This window comes from Penicilliopsis zonata, assembly GCF_001890105.1.
Source record: "Penicilliopsis zonata CBS 506.65 unplaced genomic scaffold ASPZOscaffold_11, whole genome shotgun sequence".
Lineage (NCBI taxonomy): Eukaryota > Fungi > Ascomycota > Eurotiomycetes > Eurotiales > Aspergillaceae > Penicilliopsis > Penicilliopsis zonata.
Window position 1 is genome coordinate 844,179 of NW_019208920.1, and position 16,541 is coordinate 860,719.

General features: G+C 54.4%; 8 protein-coding genes across 8 annotated transcripts; 5 read left to right on the forward strand and 3 right to left on the reverse strand.

Moving 5' to 3' along the window:
- Nucleotides 1-12: 12 nt before the first annotated feature.
- ASPZODRAFT_119957 (hypothetical protein) lies at nt 13-3,112 on the forward strand (the record flags this gene model as incomplete). Its single annotated transcript, XM_022721237.1, has 5 exons — nt 13-256; nt 341-388; nt 550-1,344; nt 1,424-1,591; nt 1,654-3,112. The coding sequence occupies 5 exons, from the start codon at nt 13-15 to the stop codon at nt 2,862-2,864; spliced, it is 2,466 nt and encodes an 821-aa protein (XP_022580019.1). The 3' UTR covers nt 2,865-3,112.
- A 608-nt stretch (nt 3,113-3,720) lies between these two features.
- On the forward strand, nt 3,721-5,949 carry ASPZODRAFT_69773 (hypothetical protein; the record flags this gene model as incomplete). Its single annotated transcript, XM_022729604.1, has 4 exons — nt 3,721-3,905; nt 3,971-4,135; nt 4,223-5,711; nt 5,764-5,949. 4 exons carry the CDS (start codon nt 3,721-3,723, stop codon nt 5,947-5,949), a joined length of 2,025 nt encoding a protein of 674 aa, XP_022580020.1.
- A 225-nt stretch (nt 5,950-6,174) lies between these two features.
- Nucleotides 6,175-7,314, reverse strand: ASPZODRAFT_620844 (hypothetical protein). The gene is made up of 2 exons (XM_022729047.1): nt 6,921-7,314; nt 6,175-6,823 (listed from the first exon to the last, which is right to left on the reverse strand). Exons 1-2 carry the CDS (start codon nt 6,954-6,956, stop codon nt 6,299-6,301), a joined length of 561 nt encoding a protein of 186 aa, XP_022580021.1. The 5' UTR covers nt 6,957-7,314; the 3' UTR covers nt 6,175-6,298.
- Nucleotides 7,152-8,967, forward strand: ASPZODRAFT_621463 (hypothetical protein). Its single transcript, XM_022729055.1, has 3 exons — nt 7,152-7,472; nt 7,530-8,522; nt 8,620-8,967. Exons 1-3 carry the CDS (start codon nt 7,290-7,292, stop codon nt 8,929-8,931), a joined length of 1,488 nt encoding a protein of 495 aa, XP_022580022.1. The 5' UTR covers nt 7,152-7,289; the 3' UTR covers nt 8,932-8,967.
- On the reverse strand, nt 8,895-10,550 carry ASPZODRAFT_621519 (hypothetical protein). The gene is made up of 3 exons (XM_022729058.1): nt 10,106-10,550; nt 9,556-10,047; nt 8,895-9,491 (listed from the first exon to the last, which is right to left on the reverse strand). Exons 1-3 carry the CDS (start codon nt 10,245-10,247, stop codon nt 9,004-9,006), a joined length of 1,122 nt encoding a protein of 373 aa, XP_022580023.1. The 5' UTR covers nt 10,248-10,550; the 3' UTR covers nt 8,895-9,003.
- Nucleotides 10,551-11,647: 1,097 nt separating this feature from the next.
- On the forward strand, nt 11,648-12,962 carry ASPZODRAFT_144143 (hypothetical protein; the record flags this gene model as incomplete). Its single annotated transcript, XM_022724986.1, has 4 exons — nt 11,648-12,195; nt 12,251-12,367; nt 12,427-12,475; nt 12,534-12,962. The coding sequence occupies 4 exons, from the start codon at nt 11,648-11,650 to the stop codon at nt 12,960-12,962; spliced, it is 1,143 nt and encodes a 380-aa protein (XP_022580024.1).
- On the reverse strand, nt 12,592-15,310 carry ASPZODRAFT_134195 (hypothetical protein). Its single transcript, XM_022723458.1, has 12 exons — nt 15,115-15,310; nt 14,900-15,059; nt 14,689-14,844; nt 14,458-14,632; nt 14,314-14,407; nt 14,176-14,261; nt 13,999-14,123; nt 13,827-13,950; nt 13,674-13,770; nt 13,347-13,616; nt 13,202-13,286; nt 12,592-13,135 (listed from the first exon to the last, which is right to left on the reverse strand). The coding sequence occupies exons 2-12, from the start codon at nt 15,019-15,021 to the stop codon at nt 13,018-13,020; spliced, it is 1,452 nt and encodes a 483-aa protein (XP_022580025.1). The 5' UTR covers nt 15,022-15,059; nt 15,115-15,310; the 3' UTR covers nt 12,592-13,017.
- Nucleotides 15,311-15,425: 115 nt separating this feature from the next.
- ASPZODRAFT_134196 (hypothetical protein) lies at nt 15,426-16,529 on the forward strand. Its single transcript, XM_022723459.1, has 2 exons — nt 15,426-15,654; nt 15,740-16,529. Exons 1-2 carry the CDS (start codon nt 15,496-15,498, stop codon nt 16,424-16,426), a joined length of 846 nt encoding a protein of 281 aa, XP_022580026.1. The 5' UTR covers nt 15,426-15,495; the 3' UTR covers nt 16,427-16,529.
- Nucleotides 16,530-16,541: the final 12 nt, after the last annotated feature.

A 16,541-nucleotide genomic window follows, 5' to 3' on the forward strand; every position in this document is an offset into this window, starting at 1 on the left:
GAGAATCCAAGGATGTCCCGCCATCGCATGAAAACAGTCAGCTACGACGACGACGACGACTACGACGACTACGAGGAAGACGACGGTTATGCCTCTCCAGACCCAGAGGAACAAGCGCGTCTCGAGCAGTGTATTCAGGATGTGCTCTCCCAGCTGCGTGGGGGGGAACCCTCGGTCAGTGCCTCGAGGGAGGAGGTCACGGAGGCCCTGTGGCATTATTACAATGATGTGACCAAGTCGGTGAATTATATTCGAGGTATGCCTTATTCTTCTTCTTCTTCTTCTTCTTCTTCTTCTTCTTCTTCTAGGGTGATATTTATCTAACGGTAATTGCCTGAAGGGAAAAAAGCAAAGGAGGTGCAGAAGCAGCCTCCGAAGAAGGGGACAGGTGAGCTTGAATTTCTGTTTTTGTTTCTTTTTTTTTTTGGCTGGCTGGGCTGGGTTGGGCTTGAAAATAGCATTAAGGTATGTCTTCTTCTGGTTTTATGGTTCTCAAACTGACGTGAGTCCAAGTCTTTTATCTATATGATTCTAACGGATGCCCCTCAGTCTCGTCGTATCCTCTTCCTCCGTCTTGGTCGTCTGCATGTGCCGTCCCATTTTCTGCTGCGGAATTCTTCCGTGACTCGCCCTGGCTGAACGTCCCCGAGCACCGGAAAGCGGATATCATCGTGGAACCGCTTCATCCCCGGCTAGGCCTGCTGGGCGGCGCCCCGGAAGCCGGCGGGAAGGTCTCCAAATTGGCTGCATTGGCTGCCGCACGGAAGAAGAAAGAGAGCGAGAAAGTCGCGGCATCACCATCCCCTGTGCCGACACCCAAGGCGGAGGAGCAGAAGCCCGAGGAAGTTGGGGATAACAATAATCCTGCTTCGGCTCCGTCTCGGTCTCTGCTGGAGAGGCTGTCGAGTAGTCATAATGGGAGGCAATTGAAACCGGCTGAGGGGGGGCTTGGTGGTCTTCGTGCGTTGGGGAAGGGATCTCGGATGGGAGGAGCTACTGCACCGACCAAGAAATCCAGTCTGGAGAAGGAGGCCGAGATCAGAGCGCAGACAAAGCCAGGGTCCGTAACTCAGCCGGCGAAGGGGGAAGAAAAGGAGACCGCTGTTCCGCAGCAACAAGACGAACAGCAAGCCCCAGTCGTCAACATGATGGCTTCGCCATCGACGTTTGCGACTATCATCGTCGGGGACGCGACGAGACCCGTCGCAGCTGCCCAGTCCAGCCACCTGAAAGTTCAGAGTGTGGATGTCATGGACATCTACGGACAAGATCTTACTGAAGCGTTTGACTTTGCAGGCCCAAGCCCGGACGACCTGGTCCTGAATGCGCAGAGTTCGGCTAAAGGTTTGGCAATTCGCAGAAAGATCTAAATAAAAAAAAGAAAACAAATACTAAAAGGCCCTTTGCTCTAATGGAACTGCAGGCTTCAAATCCAAACAGCCCGCTTCGAAGAGTAAAAAGGTGGATCTGACGGGGGGGATGAACAACTTGAGCGTGGAGGAGAAGGTCAGCATCAAAAGCAAGAACCTCGATGTTTTGTCCGAGTACAAGAAGGTGGAACGCAAGAAGGCTGCTAGCTTCGTGGTGATCGGTATGTGTCTACCTCTGCTACTTGAATGAATCACGAAGCTTATACTACTATCAAACCAACAGGACATGTTGATGCTGGCAAGAGTACATTGATGGGCCGCCTGCTGGCTGATCTCCAGGCGGTCGATGCCCGGACGTTGGAAAAATATCGTCGGGAGGCAGAAAAGATAGGCAAGGGGTCTTTTGCCCTGGCATGGGTTTTGGATCAGGGTTCCGAGGAGCGGGCTCGCGGCGTCACGATCGACATTGCAACGAACAAGTTCGAGACAGACAAGACAGCGTTTACCATTGTGGATGCCCCCGGTCACCGAGACTTCGTGCCCAACATGATTGCCGGCGCTAGCCAGGCCGACTTTGCCGTGCTGGTGATCGACGCGAGTACGGGGAACTTCGAGTCTGGGCTGAAGGGACAGACCAAAGAGCACGCTCTACTGGTGCGGAGCATGGGGGTCCAGAAGATCGTGGTGGCTGTGAACAAGATGGATACAGTGGAGTGGGATCGGGAGCGGTTCGAAGAGATCGAGCAGCAGATCTCATCCTTCCTGACGGCCGCGGGATTCCAGCCGAAGAACATCTCCTTCATCCCCCTGTCGGGCTTCCACGGCGACAACGTCACGCGCCGCAGCGAGGCTCCGCAAGCCGCGTGGTACCAGGGTCGCACGCTGATTGAGGAGCTGGACACGTCGGAACCGTTCTCCCACGCGCTGGAGAAACCGCTGCGGATGACGATCGCCGACGTGTTCCGGGGCGGGGTGCAGAGCCCGCTTTCGATCTCCGGGCGGATCGACGCCGGCAGCTTGCAGGTCGGCGACCAGATCCTCATCATGCCGAGCGGAGAGAAGGCGAGCATCCGCAGCCTGGAGGTGGACAGCGCCCCGGCCGACTGGGCTGTGGCGGGTCAGAACATCGTCTTGAACCTGGCGAATATCGACCCGATCCACCTCCGCTCCGGGGACGTGGTGTGCTCCCCCGCGAGTCCGATCCAGAACCTCACCTCGTTCACCACCAAGGTGCTGGCCTTTGAACACCTGATGCCCATGCTGGTCGACATCCACCGTGGCCGACTCCACGTCCCGGGGCGGATCAGTCGCGTCGTGGCCACCCTGGACAAGGGTTCCGGGGCGCCCGTCAAGAAGAGGCCCAAGATCGTGGCACCGGGCGCGGTGGCCCGGATCGTCGTCGAGATGGACCAGGCTGTGCCCTTGGAGGCTCCCGCTCGGATCGTCCTGCGGGCGGGTGGCAACACGGTGGCCGCCGGCTTACTCGAGTCATAATAACGTTCATTCATCCTTGTCCCGTCGCCGTACTCCGTAGGTCTACTATGTACCTGGTGAATTGCAGCGCAAGTGGCAGCAGTGCCGTACCGTAGACGCACGTGACTGTCCCGAGACTGAATCTGGGGAACACCACATGTGGTAGTTACCATACGCAGTCCTAGTACTTGAAGCTGTAATTAGCACTGAGAACCGGCTATCACTAGTTACCATACGGAGTCCTACTAACTACAGCCTCCAAGTCTTCCAGTTATCTCTCCGTCTCCGTCCAGAGGCCACCTCTTCTACGCAGTATGAATATTGAATATGGCGCCGGGCTAAATTAGCGGATCTTCTTCTAGCAGTTTCCGCAGGGCACCGACAGCCGTGATTGGCCCAGATGAGCCCCACGTCCTGCCCAAAGAGGAAGGAACGCCTCGGGGTTCGGCCGGCAGAACCCTGGGCGGTGAGGACCCGTGCTGAGTCAGCGGGCTGCCCTGGCCGGCGTGCCAGCCAATCACAGCACGAGGAGTCACCTTATTCGAGCGTGCAGCCGAAAAGGCCAGCATGGCCGCTGCGCTTCCTTTGCCGCTCGAAGCCATACAAGAAGCTGGGCCAACTTTCTCGCCTCTCCCTCTTCCTTCTTCCCCCTCGTTGTCGCCGGTCCTCCTTGTCCCCCTTCCTCCCTGGAGCACTCTTTCGTCGGCTGGAGAGGACTTTCTTTTCCTTTCTTCTTTCACTGTGTGTGTTCTCTACTATTTTCTTTGGGGGTCTGAGCTGGTACCGAACTCCAACGTCGATTGAACTCTTGTTGTCGGTGCGTCGTGAAAAGGACTGGATTAGAGAGAGAAGACAAAAGAAGAGAAGGACGAACAAAATGGCTCGTCTGTCACGACAGGATGGAGCGTCCAAGCCCTTTGCTTGGACGACCATCCTCTACCTGCTTTTTGTCTTCATTGCGCCCATGGCGCTGCTGGGCACTGCCAACGCGCAGGATGACCAGGCGCCGCTGCAAGACAGCTACGGTACTGTCATTGGTATCGATCTGGGAACCACCTACTCGTATGTGATTGAATGCTGAGAATGTCTTGTTGGTGCTGTGATTGTCGTGCTAATAGTCAAACCAGTTGTGTCGGTGTGATGCAGAATGGCAAGGTCGAGATTCTCGCCAACGACCAAGGAAACCGTATTACCCCCTCGTACGTCGCCTTCACCGATGACGAGCGTCTGGTCGGTGACGCCGCGAAGAACCAATATGCCGCCAACCCCGAGCGTACTATCTTTGACATCAAGTGAGTTTTTTTTTTTTTTTTTTTTTTTTTTTTCCCCTTGTTTTCTATCTTCTATTGAAGGAGAAAAAGCCCATACTGACTGTCTAGGCGTCTGATTGGTCGCAAGTACGAAGATAAGGATGTTCAGAAGGATATCAAGGGTTTCCCCTTCAAGGTCCAAAGCAAGGATGGCAAGCCCGTGGTCAAGGTTGAGGTCAACAAGAGCCCCAAGACCCTGACTCCCGAGGAAGTCTCCGCCATGGTTCTCGGCAAGATGAAGGAGGTGGCCGAGGGCTACCTTGGAAAGCAGGTCACCCACGCCGTCGTGACGGTCCCGGCCTACTTCAACGACGCCCAGAGACAGGCTACCAAGGACGCCGGTACGATTGCCGGCCTGAACATCCTCCGTGTCGTCAACGAGCCCACTGCCGCCGCTATCGCCTATGGTCTGGACAAGACCGGTGACGAGCGCCAGGTCATTGTGTACGATCTGGGTGGTGGTACCTTCGATGTGTCCCTTCTGTCGATCGATAACGGTGTCTTTGAGGTCCTGGCTACTGCCGGTGACACCCACCTGGGTGGTGAGGACTTTGACCACCGCGTCATGGACTACTTCGTCAAGCAGTACAACAAGAAGCACGACACCGATGTCAGGAAGGATCTCAAGGCCATGGGTAAGCTCAAGCGCGAGGTTGAGAAGGCCAAGCGCACTCTGTCTTCCCAGATGTCGACCCGCATTGAGATCGAGTCCTTCCACAACGGCGAAGACTTCTCCGAGACCCTCACCCGCGCCAAGTTCGAGGAGCTGAACATGGATCTCTTCAAGAAGACCCTCAAGCCCGTCGAGCAGGTGCTCAAGGACGCCAAGGTCAAGAAGTCCGAGGTCAACGACATCGTTCTGGTCGGTGGCTCCACCCGTATCCCCAAGGTGCAGGCTCTCCTCGAGGAGTTCTTCAACGGCAAGAAGGCTAGCAAGGGTATCAACCCTGATGAGGCCGTCGCCTTCGGTGCCGCCGTCCAGGGTGCCATCCTCTCCGGCGACGATGAGGTCAACGATGTCGTTCTCATGGACGTCAACCCCTTGACTCTCGGTATCGAAACCACTGGCGGCGTCATGACCAAGCTCATCCCTCGCAACACCGTCATCCCCACCCGCAAGTCGCAGATCTTCTCGACGGCGGCCGACAACCAGCCCACCGTCCTGATCCAGGTTTATGAGGGTGAACGTTCCCTGACCAAGGACAACAACCTCCTCGGCAAGTTCGAACTCACCGGCATTCCCCCGGCCCCCCGCGGCGTGCCTCAGATTGAGGTCTCGTTCGACCTGGATGCCAACGGTATCCTCAAGGTTAGCGCCAGTGACAAGGGCACGGGCAAGGCCGAGTCGATCACCATCACCAATGACAAGGGCCGTCTCAGCCAGGAGGAGATCGACCGCATGGTTGCCGAGGCCGAGGAATTCGCCGAGGAGGACAAGGCCATCAAGGCCAAGATCGAGGCTCGCAACGGACTGGAGAACTATGCCTTCAGCCTGAAGAACCAGGTCAATGACGATAACGGCCTGGGTGGACAGATCGATGAGGACGACAAGCAGACTGTAAGCTTTTCTTCCCCCCCTATATTGGCATATGATGTACTGACGGAGATAGATCCTGGATGCCGTCAAGGAAGTGTCCGAGTGGCTCGAGGAGAACGCAGCCACGGCGTCGACCGAGGACTTTGAGGAGCAAAAGGAACAGCTCTCCAGCGTCGCGTACCCGATCACCAGCAAGCTGTATGGCTCTGCTCCGGACGATTACGACGATGAGGAGCCCAGCGGCCATGATGAACTGTAAGAATAATACCTAGAGGGAATACATGGAGTTCTTTTTTTTTTCCTTTTCTTTTCTACTCCTTTTTGCATCGGTCCGTGCATCGGTTTGGATAATTGCTCTCGTGTCATGATCGCACGACAATTGGCTGGTCCTGTACTATAGGACGTTTTGAATTCAAGATACCTGTTGATACGACAGACAGTAAAAGAAGTCTATAATTTGTATATATATATATATATTATATATATATACGCGTGTGTGTATATGTATGTCCGTAGTGCAGAAAAAAAAGAAAAGCGAAGGGACAGAACGTAGGATTTCTATATACACTTTCCAACGTCCCGCCTCCGTCTTGTCTTTCTTTTTCCTTTTAATTCGCATGCCTGATCCATTCCTCGATTGTCTCGACAACAACCTGGTGATCATCCTCTTGTTTGAGGCCGCTGACGACGATGGCGCCGAGCACGCCGTCGACCCCCCGCACGCGGATAGGCACACCGCCACCATGGATAGCGTAATCTCTGCGGTCGACGGCGAATTTTGCGGTGAAGGAATCTTCGAGTGAGGTAGCGGAGAGCAAGCCGTTGGTGGCGGAGACCATCTTCTGGCGCATCAGCCAGCTGGAGACGCCGAAGCGAAGCACCGTGTTGCGCTTGCGGCGCACCCAGACCTCGTTATCTGGTACTGTGCCCGACTCGGTGACGCACTGGAAGACGATCTGCGGGATGCCTTCGCATCCTGTCAGGGCGATGGAGATGACGGCCGGTTTGCGGGAGGAAGAAGGTAAGGCCAGGATGCGAGACCGCAGGGCGAGGCCTAAATCCAGGGCTGTCGCGGCCGTAAACGTTGGGAAGGTCAACGAGGGGGAGGTCTCGATCGCGGCGAGGACGGTGGCCTTTTCTTCAATTAGTCGCTTCCTCTTTTTCTTTCCCCCTTTCTTTTTCTTTTCTTTTCTTTTTTTTCCCTTAAAGAATGCTCGAGGAGGGGCATACGTCTGTGCTGGGAGTACCGAGCGGTCTGGCTGCCATTTTTCACTGCAGTCTAGCAGGATCACTGAGGCTTTTCAATCGAGAATTCTCCAGTAATATTCCCAGCCGAATCTAATCCTGGCTGCAAGTCAGGAGTTGCGTGGTGAGAGAACCTGTTGGGAAGGTCTTTTTGTCAAGTTCCAACGACAGAAATTCGGCCCTTCTGACCCCCGCGTGATCTTCCCCGCAGCAACAACCGTCAATCCTATTAAGAGGGTCAAGAAGACAAGTCTCTTTCTCTTTCCCTCTCCCTTCTTCTGTCATCGTCAGGAATGGAACAAGACTTTTTATGATTTCTTCCTCCCTCCCCCACGGTGTCTGCCACTGCTGTTCATGCCGCTCACGAGACGGGCCTGCGATGGATGCATCTCCCGCAAGGTGAAGTGTGACGGGGCGTCGCCTTGTCGGACTTGCCAGAGCTCGCTGCGTCGGGTCGAGTGCACGTATTTGAAGCCTGCACGGAAGCGAGGGCCCAAGGTGCGGCGGGTGGTGAGGGAGTCGCTGGATGGAGAGGATAAAGAGGATAAAGAGGATGGAGAGGATGGAGAGACGGTGTTGTCGATGACTGCGTCCTCGCCGACCTCAACAGGAGGACCAGGACCGAGTGTCTCGCTGGAGGTGCTACGCTATTTGATCGGTGAATACCAGCGGCATTCATACGACGTGTGGCCGATCCTGAAGAGCAAGCTGCTCCTGCATAAGCTGGAGAGCATTGTCGACGATGCCGACACGTACTGCCTGGCGACCGCGCTGTGTGCGGCGACCATGGCACAGCTGGAGCTGCCGTCCGTCGGGGAGGGCGACGCAGCGGTTGACAGCTCGGTCCTGGCAAAGGAGTGTGTCCGGATGCGTGAACAGCGGGATTACAGGGAGCAGCTGGATGTACGGGGGGTTCTGGTCTCGTTCTTCCTGCATGTATTTCACGCAAAGCTCAATCAACGAAGTTCTGCCTTGCTCTTCATCCGGGAGGCCGTGGCCGGGGCCAGACGGTTGGGTCTCGACGTGGATTCTACTTTGAGCTCTTCTTCTTCTTCTTCTTCTTCTTCTTCTTCTTCGACAGACCTCTTGGATAACCCAGACCTTCTGTTCCCCCTGCTGTGGGTGTCTGAACGAGGATACTCGATGCACCTCGGGCTGCTACCTTCGTCTATGGAAAGCATTGTGCTCCCCGAGCCCTGCGAGCTCCAAGGCAACGCCCATGCCCTCGGCTTGATCGAGCTCGTCCGGTTGTTTGTTGCCTTTGACCAAGTGCCGCTGCACAAACGGTCTGCCGGTCGAGATCAGGGCCCCCTATCGCCCGATGAGCTGGCTCATATCGAGTCTGCCTTGTCCAGTCTCTCCCTGCGCCAAGCAAATAGCGTCGGCACCCGCATGGCAGACTACTACATCACTCGCGAGTGGATGCGGACCATCCTCTGGCAGGAGGCTCTCGCCCTGGGCTTTCTCTCCTCCTCTTCCTACACCGAGCTCATGACCTTTCACTACCCGGCGCGTGTCGGCTATGATCTTCTCTGGGCCCTGCAGGGGTTTTCGGAATCTGACCTCCTACCTCTAGGCCGTGATCAGGTAGGTTACTCCAAGAGTACCGAATATATCTATCTATCTATCTTACTATTTGTTTAGCTACTGACTAAACCACTAACTACTACTACTTCTACTCTAGCTCCTCAAATGTTTCGAAGTCGCCAACTCATTAGCTGACACGGTCCTGCTCGCTTCGCCCTCGGCTCCCTCCCGCTCGGCCTTGCAGCTAGGCCCGCATGACTTCCTGCACGCGCTGTACCAGAAACTTGTCCCGTTTCTCGAACAGGACGCAATGCTGAACCACATCCTGCGTTCCAAGACCGCCGAGGCCCTGGTGCGTGCCTCGCCGCGGCTGTTGACCGTCCCGCCCTTCACGGAGGACGAGTCGTGTAGTGATGCTTCGTATGGATTCACATGGCTCCAGACCGATCAGACTGATCAGACTGATTAAGAGGTTATTTGACTTGTGTAGTTGCTTCTATGTAGTAATGAATTATTCTCTATTCTCTATTCTTTTTTTTTTCTATTCCTGCGCAATCTTCAGGACAATTCTACCCGAGATATCTCCCTTCTCCATCTCCTCGTACACGGCCGGCAGCTCCTGGAAGTTGCGCACCTTGATCTCCGGCTTGACGATCCCGCGTCGCACCAGCTCCACGGCCTCCATGCACTCCTTCAGCGAGCCGACCAGGTTCCCCGTGATACGAAGGCCCTTGATGACAATGGTGCAAATGGGGGTCTGGAGCGCGGGTCGCCCGGCCGGGATCCCCACGCAGCTCAGGGTCCCCCCCACGCGAAGCATCTCGCAGGCGTGCGCAAAGGCTCCCGCGCTGCCTGCGGTCACCACCACGGCGTGTGCGCCCAGGCCTGTGATCTCGTGGACGCGCGCCACTGGATCCGTGGTGGTGAAGTCGATGAATTCCGTCGCCCCCATGCGCAGCACAAACTCGCGCTTGCTCGCCCCAGCGTCCACTCCGATGACCTGTGCGCCGTGTGCCTTGGCGTATTGAACTAGACTGTCAGTTTCCATGTGGTATGTAGTGCACTACCTTTATCCAATTCGAGGTAGACTTACCTGCCAAGTGACCCAGGCCACCGCCGGCACCCACAACCACCAGCCAGTTTCCGGGCTTGATCTGGGTGTTCAAAACGGCCTGGAAATTAGTAAGTCCATGGAGAAAGAGGGAGATTATGCTCACCTTGTACGCCGTCAGTCCAGCGCAGAGAACAGGTCCAATCTCCGCCGGGTTGACATCGTCGGGAAGCTGGGTGAGATAGTCCGCGTCCAGGGCAATGTATTCCTGGAAGCTGCCATCCTCGTGGTGCAGATGGTTCGTGCTATTCAGGCAGTACTGTTCCGTACCAGCAAGACAGAACTCGCAGCGGCGGCACACACGGCTGCCGAAACGGATGCCCACCAGCTGGCCGACTTTGATGCCCAGGCCGCAGTCAGGACCCAGAGCGACGATGCGTCCTACGCCTTCGTGGCCACCGACATGGGGGAGCTTGATCTGTGTGATAGGGGTGCCGTTTGCACTGGCAGCAGTTCCAGACTTGGTGTGGAGATCTAGAGAAACACAACTTATTAGAACAGCTAGTAGAAGGAGAAAATCCTCAACGCTTACCACTCTGGCACACGCCAGTATACAGAATCTTAGCCAGGACCTCCCGTTTGCCTGGAACAGGCACAGGGTAGTCGGTCTTGAACTCGACTTTCCCTCCAAGCTCGCGAACGAGCGCAACAGTCTGAGTCGTGGGGATCTGCATGGTGGTAGGAGATGGGATCGATTGTAATTGAACCGTAATAGGGAAGATGAAAGATAGAGGCAATGGGCAATGGGCAATGGGCAATGGGAAGACCGAGCTGAGGAGAAGGTCGCAGTCCCTTTAAGTACCTGCAACCGAGTGAGGCCTCATCTCGTGACTGCCCTCGGAGTTTTGGAACGGCAAAGTCGCGATCAAACACAGTTCGACCACCGCTGACATTTCTCCGAGGGATGTGGCTGTGGCTCGATTCGAAGCCTCAGAGTGATAGCAATCACTTCTATTTCGAGAGTCTCCCGCGTGACTTCGATGAAAGTGTGCTATTTGCAGACGGCAGACGATAGCCCAAACAGCGGCCCTACTGCAGCCCCTGCTGAAGCATTCTCCAACACCTCAATCGAGCTGGTCTAGATGCCGACTTCCGCCTGCCAGAGACAAACAGTCGATGTGTGGTTCTGGGGATCCTCTACCGCTAGCTATTTCTCCGAGGCAATTCTCCGCCAGAATGCGGGGGGTAGAGAACTGACCAGTACCTGACCTAGACCCGTGGTGAAGAGACACTGAGGCTGACCGGTTCACCAGGCTCAAACCGAGATACAAAAGAACCTATATGGAGACGTGGACAAGCTATCCCTGGGATATGAATCCGAAACCCTCCTCGCTCCTTGTCAGCAAACCGTCGAGAGCTCCAACACACGATGGAAAGGGTCGATTTTGGTTTCGGATTGAGCTCGTACCATCCCAAAAAGTGGCGTTGAGAATGTGACCGGATCCTTTCTTTTCTTTTTTTTCAGGACAGGTCATTTATTCAGGACAATGACGTTCATACCGGTATTGTCTATCCTTATCTGGAGAGGGAGACCGACAGCGGAGGAAAAAGAGAGACAACCACATCGAAGAAACTTGCAGCACATCGGAGTTGTAAGATGGCAGAGAGGAGATTTTGAGGCAAAAGACCTCGGCTTATTACCTGCTGTTCTATCCATGTCGACATCGAGACGTGACTCTGTCTTGTTTCTCCCGATGTGCGGAGAACCCCGGAGCTCCGCATAGCGACAATGGAGGAGCTTCGGCTCTTCATGACGACTACGGAGTGAAAGTAGCCAGGATGCAGGCTGCAAAGTGATTGATGGAAGTTTATGATCTTATACATATACAGCTGTGGACTGTTTGGCAGATCTCGCACCTTTTCTGGCGCAACTCCGGCGGGATGGCCTCGATGGCACGACTCCAACTGCGGGGACCCCGGACAAACATTATGAAGATGCGGATAATCTGGAGTTTCCGTGACTATAAAGGAGGCAGAGATGAGCAGGCTATCCGGTGTCTGGCAAGACAGTTATTTTGGCCTATGGCTGGCTAGTACTACTATTGTCTCCTGCTGATTCCTGACGGCCGCGAAGATGATGTACAACTTCTCTTGCTTTCTGGCCCTGGCATTGCTTGCCCTCGCAGCGAGTGTACCCCGGGCAGCATCATTGGCCACCCCGACCGACCTGACTGAGGTCCTCGTCTTCGACCCGCCCTCCGATTACACCAGCTCTGGAGTCCTGTACGCTCGCAACGTGCAGCTGCCCAATGGAGATCTGCTCATGACCTGGGAGAACTACTCGCCCGAGCCTCCCCTGGTGTATTTCCCAATCTACCGCTCTCAAGACAATGGAGCGACGTGGGCCGAGATCTCTCGCGTTCAGGATACGGTCAACGGGTACGGTCTGCGCTACCAGCCGTTCCTGTACTATCTCGAAGAAACGATTGGCGACTACGAGGCCGGTACCCTGCTGCTGGCAGGCAACAGCATCCCCGAGGATCTGTCCTCGACGCACATCGACCTCTATGCGTCAAAAGACCTTGGCCTCACCTGGACTTTTGTCAGTCACATCGCTTCTGGTGGAGAAGCAGTGCCGGACAATGGATTGACGCCAATCTGGGAGCCGTTCCTGCTTGCCTAGTACGTCCTTCTGAGGGCTATACTTGAATTCGTACCTTTTGCTAATGTCATTTAGCAACGGCAAGCTCATCTGCTACTATTCCGACCAGAGAGACAACGCAACCTACGGTCAGAAGTTGGTGCATCAAGTATCCAGTGACCTATTGACCTGGGGCCCTGTAGTCAACGATGCGTAAGTTTATTTGTATCTTAGTATATACCACCGCTTGGATTCATACTAATAGTACTCAGTGCGTACCCGGTTTACACTGACCGTCCCGGGATGACCACTGTCGCCGAGGTATGTATCCAATCATCTTACAACCCCCAATCTTGACTCTTTCTGATACTTTACGTAGCTCCCCAACGGCAAATACATCATGACGTATGAATTCGGCTCCTTCTTCGATACCTCCACCTACTCGTTCCCCGTCTACTACCGGATTACCTCCGACCCAGAGGACTTTGGCTCGGCCGAGGGCCAGCCCATCGTCGTGACAGACGGCACAGAGCCGACCAGCTCGCCGTACGTGGTCTGGTCGTCCTACGGCGGTGAGAACGGGACCATCATCGTCAGCTGTGCCACGTACAGCTCCGTCTTCATCAACCAGGCGCTAGGCGAAGGTGAGTGGACGGAGATCGATACCCCGGAGAGTGCAAGCTACTCGCGTTCCCTGCACATCTTCCCGCAGGCTGAAGAGTTCCTTTTCCTCAGCGGGGCAGGGCCGCTCGATGGAACCGACAACGAGGTTACGATCAGTATTATGAATCTGGAAGATGCATTATAATGATTCATTGCATGTCTACTTCTACTTTCTCCCTCCTTCCCCCCCTTTCTCTCTGTCAAAGAATCATGTGAAAGTCTGGGTCCCGGTCATCGTTGTACCCTGTAAACTCGGCATATTTGCCCTCCCGCTTATCGCGGTTGATTTTGGCGCAGTAGAGGACATTCAGCAGGATCCTATAGGAGAATCATCAGCAGTCGTAGAGAAAATGTGTATCCACCACAGTTTATATATATACGTACATGAACCATGAGAATACTAGTAATCCCAGGATCACCGTGTGACCGCTGTGATACTCCGGTGCATCGCTAGAGGGATATATGAAAGCTATAGAGTAAGCCTCTCTTCAATTCCCTCCTCGTATTGTTTCTTTTTTTTTCGGCTTACTAGCAACAAATCCCCCACAGTTAGCGATGGCCAACTGCATAGCAGAGGTCGTGGCCCGCTTGTAATGCCCCGCGGAATTGTTCGAGTTCCAGACCAGGATGCACGGGACAGTCGCGTACATGCCCGTCGCCATGAGGAAGGTCATCCCGTACCGAACCTTGGCGGAGTGGACGTTGGCGATCACGGCGTACCCGGTTATGGCGACAGGAAGGGTGAATAGCATGACTACGCCGCGGAGGCGGAGGCGGTCCGAGACGATAGCCACGATGACTGAGAATCAGAACGAAAGAAGCTTTCATAAGAGGGAGGCAGAGCCTGGATATTCACCTGTCACGACGGCAGCGACGGCATACGGAATCACAGTCCATAGTTGGACATCGTTGGCGTTATTGGCGAAGCCGAGAGAGTCGATGATGGATGGTAACTTTATATATATAATCAGCTTCCTCCTCTCTTCCACGCACAGAATTAATGTCATACGAAAAGACCAAATGAATACAGCCCAGCTAGGATCCCAAAGTAGGCTGTCGCTGAGAGCCACATTTTGGGATCCAAAATCCCGCGGATGACTTCGGACCAGTCGAATTTTTCTGTTTCATGTGTACTGTTTCAATGTCAGACTGAATCCACATGCATACATCGGAGTTCTCACTTTCTGGACGGCTGATCTAGAGCCAGCCTTTCAATTGCAAACACACGTTCTTCGTCTTTGAGGAATGAGGCAGTCTCGAGGTTGTTTGGTAGAATGAACCCGGCAATTAAGCCGCAAACCAACGTCTGAACTGTCAGACGGGTGGAAACATACAGCAAGGGTGATCAAGAATAATACCAGCAGTCCCTCGATGATGAAGATCCAACGCCACCCTACAAGCCCTCCTCGTGGCGCAATTTGAGCCAGGCCCGAAGCCAGAAGCCCTGCGATTTGAGTGAGTATAGTTGTCAACTGGTAGTGGGAGTAGGGTCATACCACCAAAGGCACCAGATAATGATGCAGCTGTGTAGAAGAGGCCAATCCGTAAAGCAAGATCCGATCGTCTGTAGAAGGAAGACAAGTATAGAACCTAGGGATGGTTAATATGAATCATTATTGTTGTTCCTCTCTCAGACAGACCATTCCAGGGAGCAGACCTCCCTCTGCGACACCCAGAATCGCACGGACAGCAACAAAACCGCCGTAGTTCTTGACGAACCCGAGACACATGGTGATAATGCCCCATATGCAAGTAAGGAAGGAGAGCCAGAGTCTCGGAGAGGCTTTCTTGAGGATCAGATTACTCGGAAGCTCGCTGTAGGTATCGATGGTTAGAGTACTGTAAGCTCCAGAATGACAAGACGAACCCACCTGAGGACGTATGTAAGGTAGAAGACCATCAAGCCAATATCGTACTGGTGATCTGTGATATGGATGGTTGACTCGAGTCCGATGATCTTTGCATTGCCCACATTTGTTCGATCCAGAAACGAGCAGAGGAAAAGAAGGGCAAGAATGGGAAGGACCCTAAAACAAAGTCAGCGTTTTCAAAACAAAGACTGCTGTCTAACTGTAGGCATACCTGATATCAAGCTTCAACAGAACCCTCTTGTTCATCGCCTGACTGTGCGGGCTGTTTACATCATCCCAGGACTGTAGAGTGACATCCTCGATATTATCGTCGGCGGGTTTGAGAGTATCCATCTCGACTTGCACTGGCAGCAGTCCTCACCAGCGAGTCTCTGGATTCAGAATTAGTATTTCAACAGCGTTACACAATATATAAAAGGGATTCACCGAATAAAAGGCAGTGACCACCAGCCATTGTTTACCCCCAAGCGATGCAGATCCCCCGCAACACACCCTGTGTCGAAGCCCAAATCCGTCATCTCTGCCAATCTGGAGCAAGCTATCTGTCCCCAAACCTCGCATCAGCATCTTCGAACCCCGCATCAACGCTCTGCATTCCGTGGTGAAGCGCGGCTTGAAGCTCGAAGCTCGAGGCTCTCGGGATAATTCCGATCTTGAGGCTGCCGAATGCCGATCGGCTCGGTCCTTTTTCTAGCGCCGAGAGACTACGACCACCACAACTTCAACTACTCCGTACGATCTCACCACCTCCAACTGTTCTGTCACCATCATCTATTCAGCGGCAGTGAAATAAGGAAGAAAGAAAAAATGACAAAGCTATCTCCTAGCCTCAAGGCATTGATCAATGCTCCCTTCGCGCGGCCTAACACCGTGGCTGCCCCTCGCAACATCCAGAGCGTCTACCAGAAGATCAAGCAGGGAGCCGAGGCAAAGAATGTGTCGCAGTCCTCATGGCTGGTTTTATCTGTATGAAATGACCTTCTAGAACACAATGAATCAAAAGCAAAAGAAAAAAAAAGGGGGAAAAAAAAGAGTCTAACGATCAGATCAGTCTGCTGCAACCATGACGATGAACTCTCCCGAGTCCCTGGCCACGCTGTTCCAAGATGTGACGAGCACGCAGACGCCCGACGAGAGCGTGGCGACCGCCGAGCTGATGCGTGAGGTCGGCATCAAGTGCATCTCGTTCAACGGGATCCCGCGCAGCATCAACTGCCTGAACGCCTTCCGCGCGAGCCTGCCCGAGGCCGTTGCGAACCGGCTCTCCCGCACGCCTACGCGCAGCCCGACGGTCGAGAACCTAGGGGACCGCCTGGCTGGCGGCCGCGCCCTGTGGGATTCCGTCTACCGGCCCTTCGAGAACAAGCTGTACGACAAGCTGGCCGAGTCGCACCCGGACCTGCCCGTCGTCATCCTCAGCGGCCACTACGGCATCACCCTGTCCGACCCGCCGAAGCGCACCACGGGCGCGAATATCGGCCGTGTCCAGAGCTCGCTCGTCGCCATTGCCTGTCTGCGCGCCCAGTCCGGCGTGGGCCCCCAGGTGCTTTCCCATGTCTTTGGCCTGCGCAAGGCGCTGGATGATGGCTCCTGGGCCAAGGATGTCGAGAGCGAGGCCGCTGTTCGCTGGCTGGCCAGCGATGAGGGGAGCACCTGGATCCTTGAAAGTGTGGACTCCATTGTCAAGTCTATCGGGGAAGAGCAGGGCTCGAACTTTGCTCCGGCGTCTAAACTGTAACTGTATACTTGAACTAGATTTATAAAGCTCACTGGACCATGTATACATACTACATACATATAACTATGTATGTATATATATATCTATGAAATATTTATGTACATCTTAATACTCT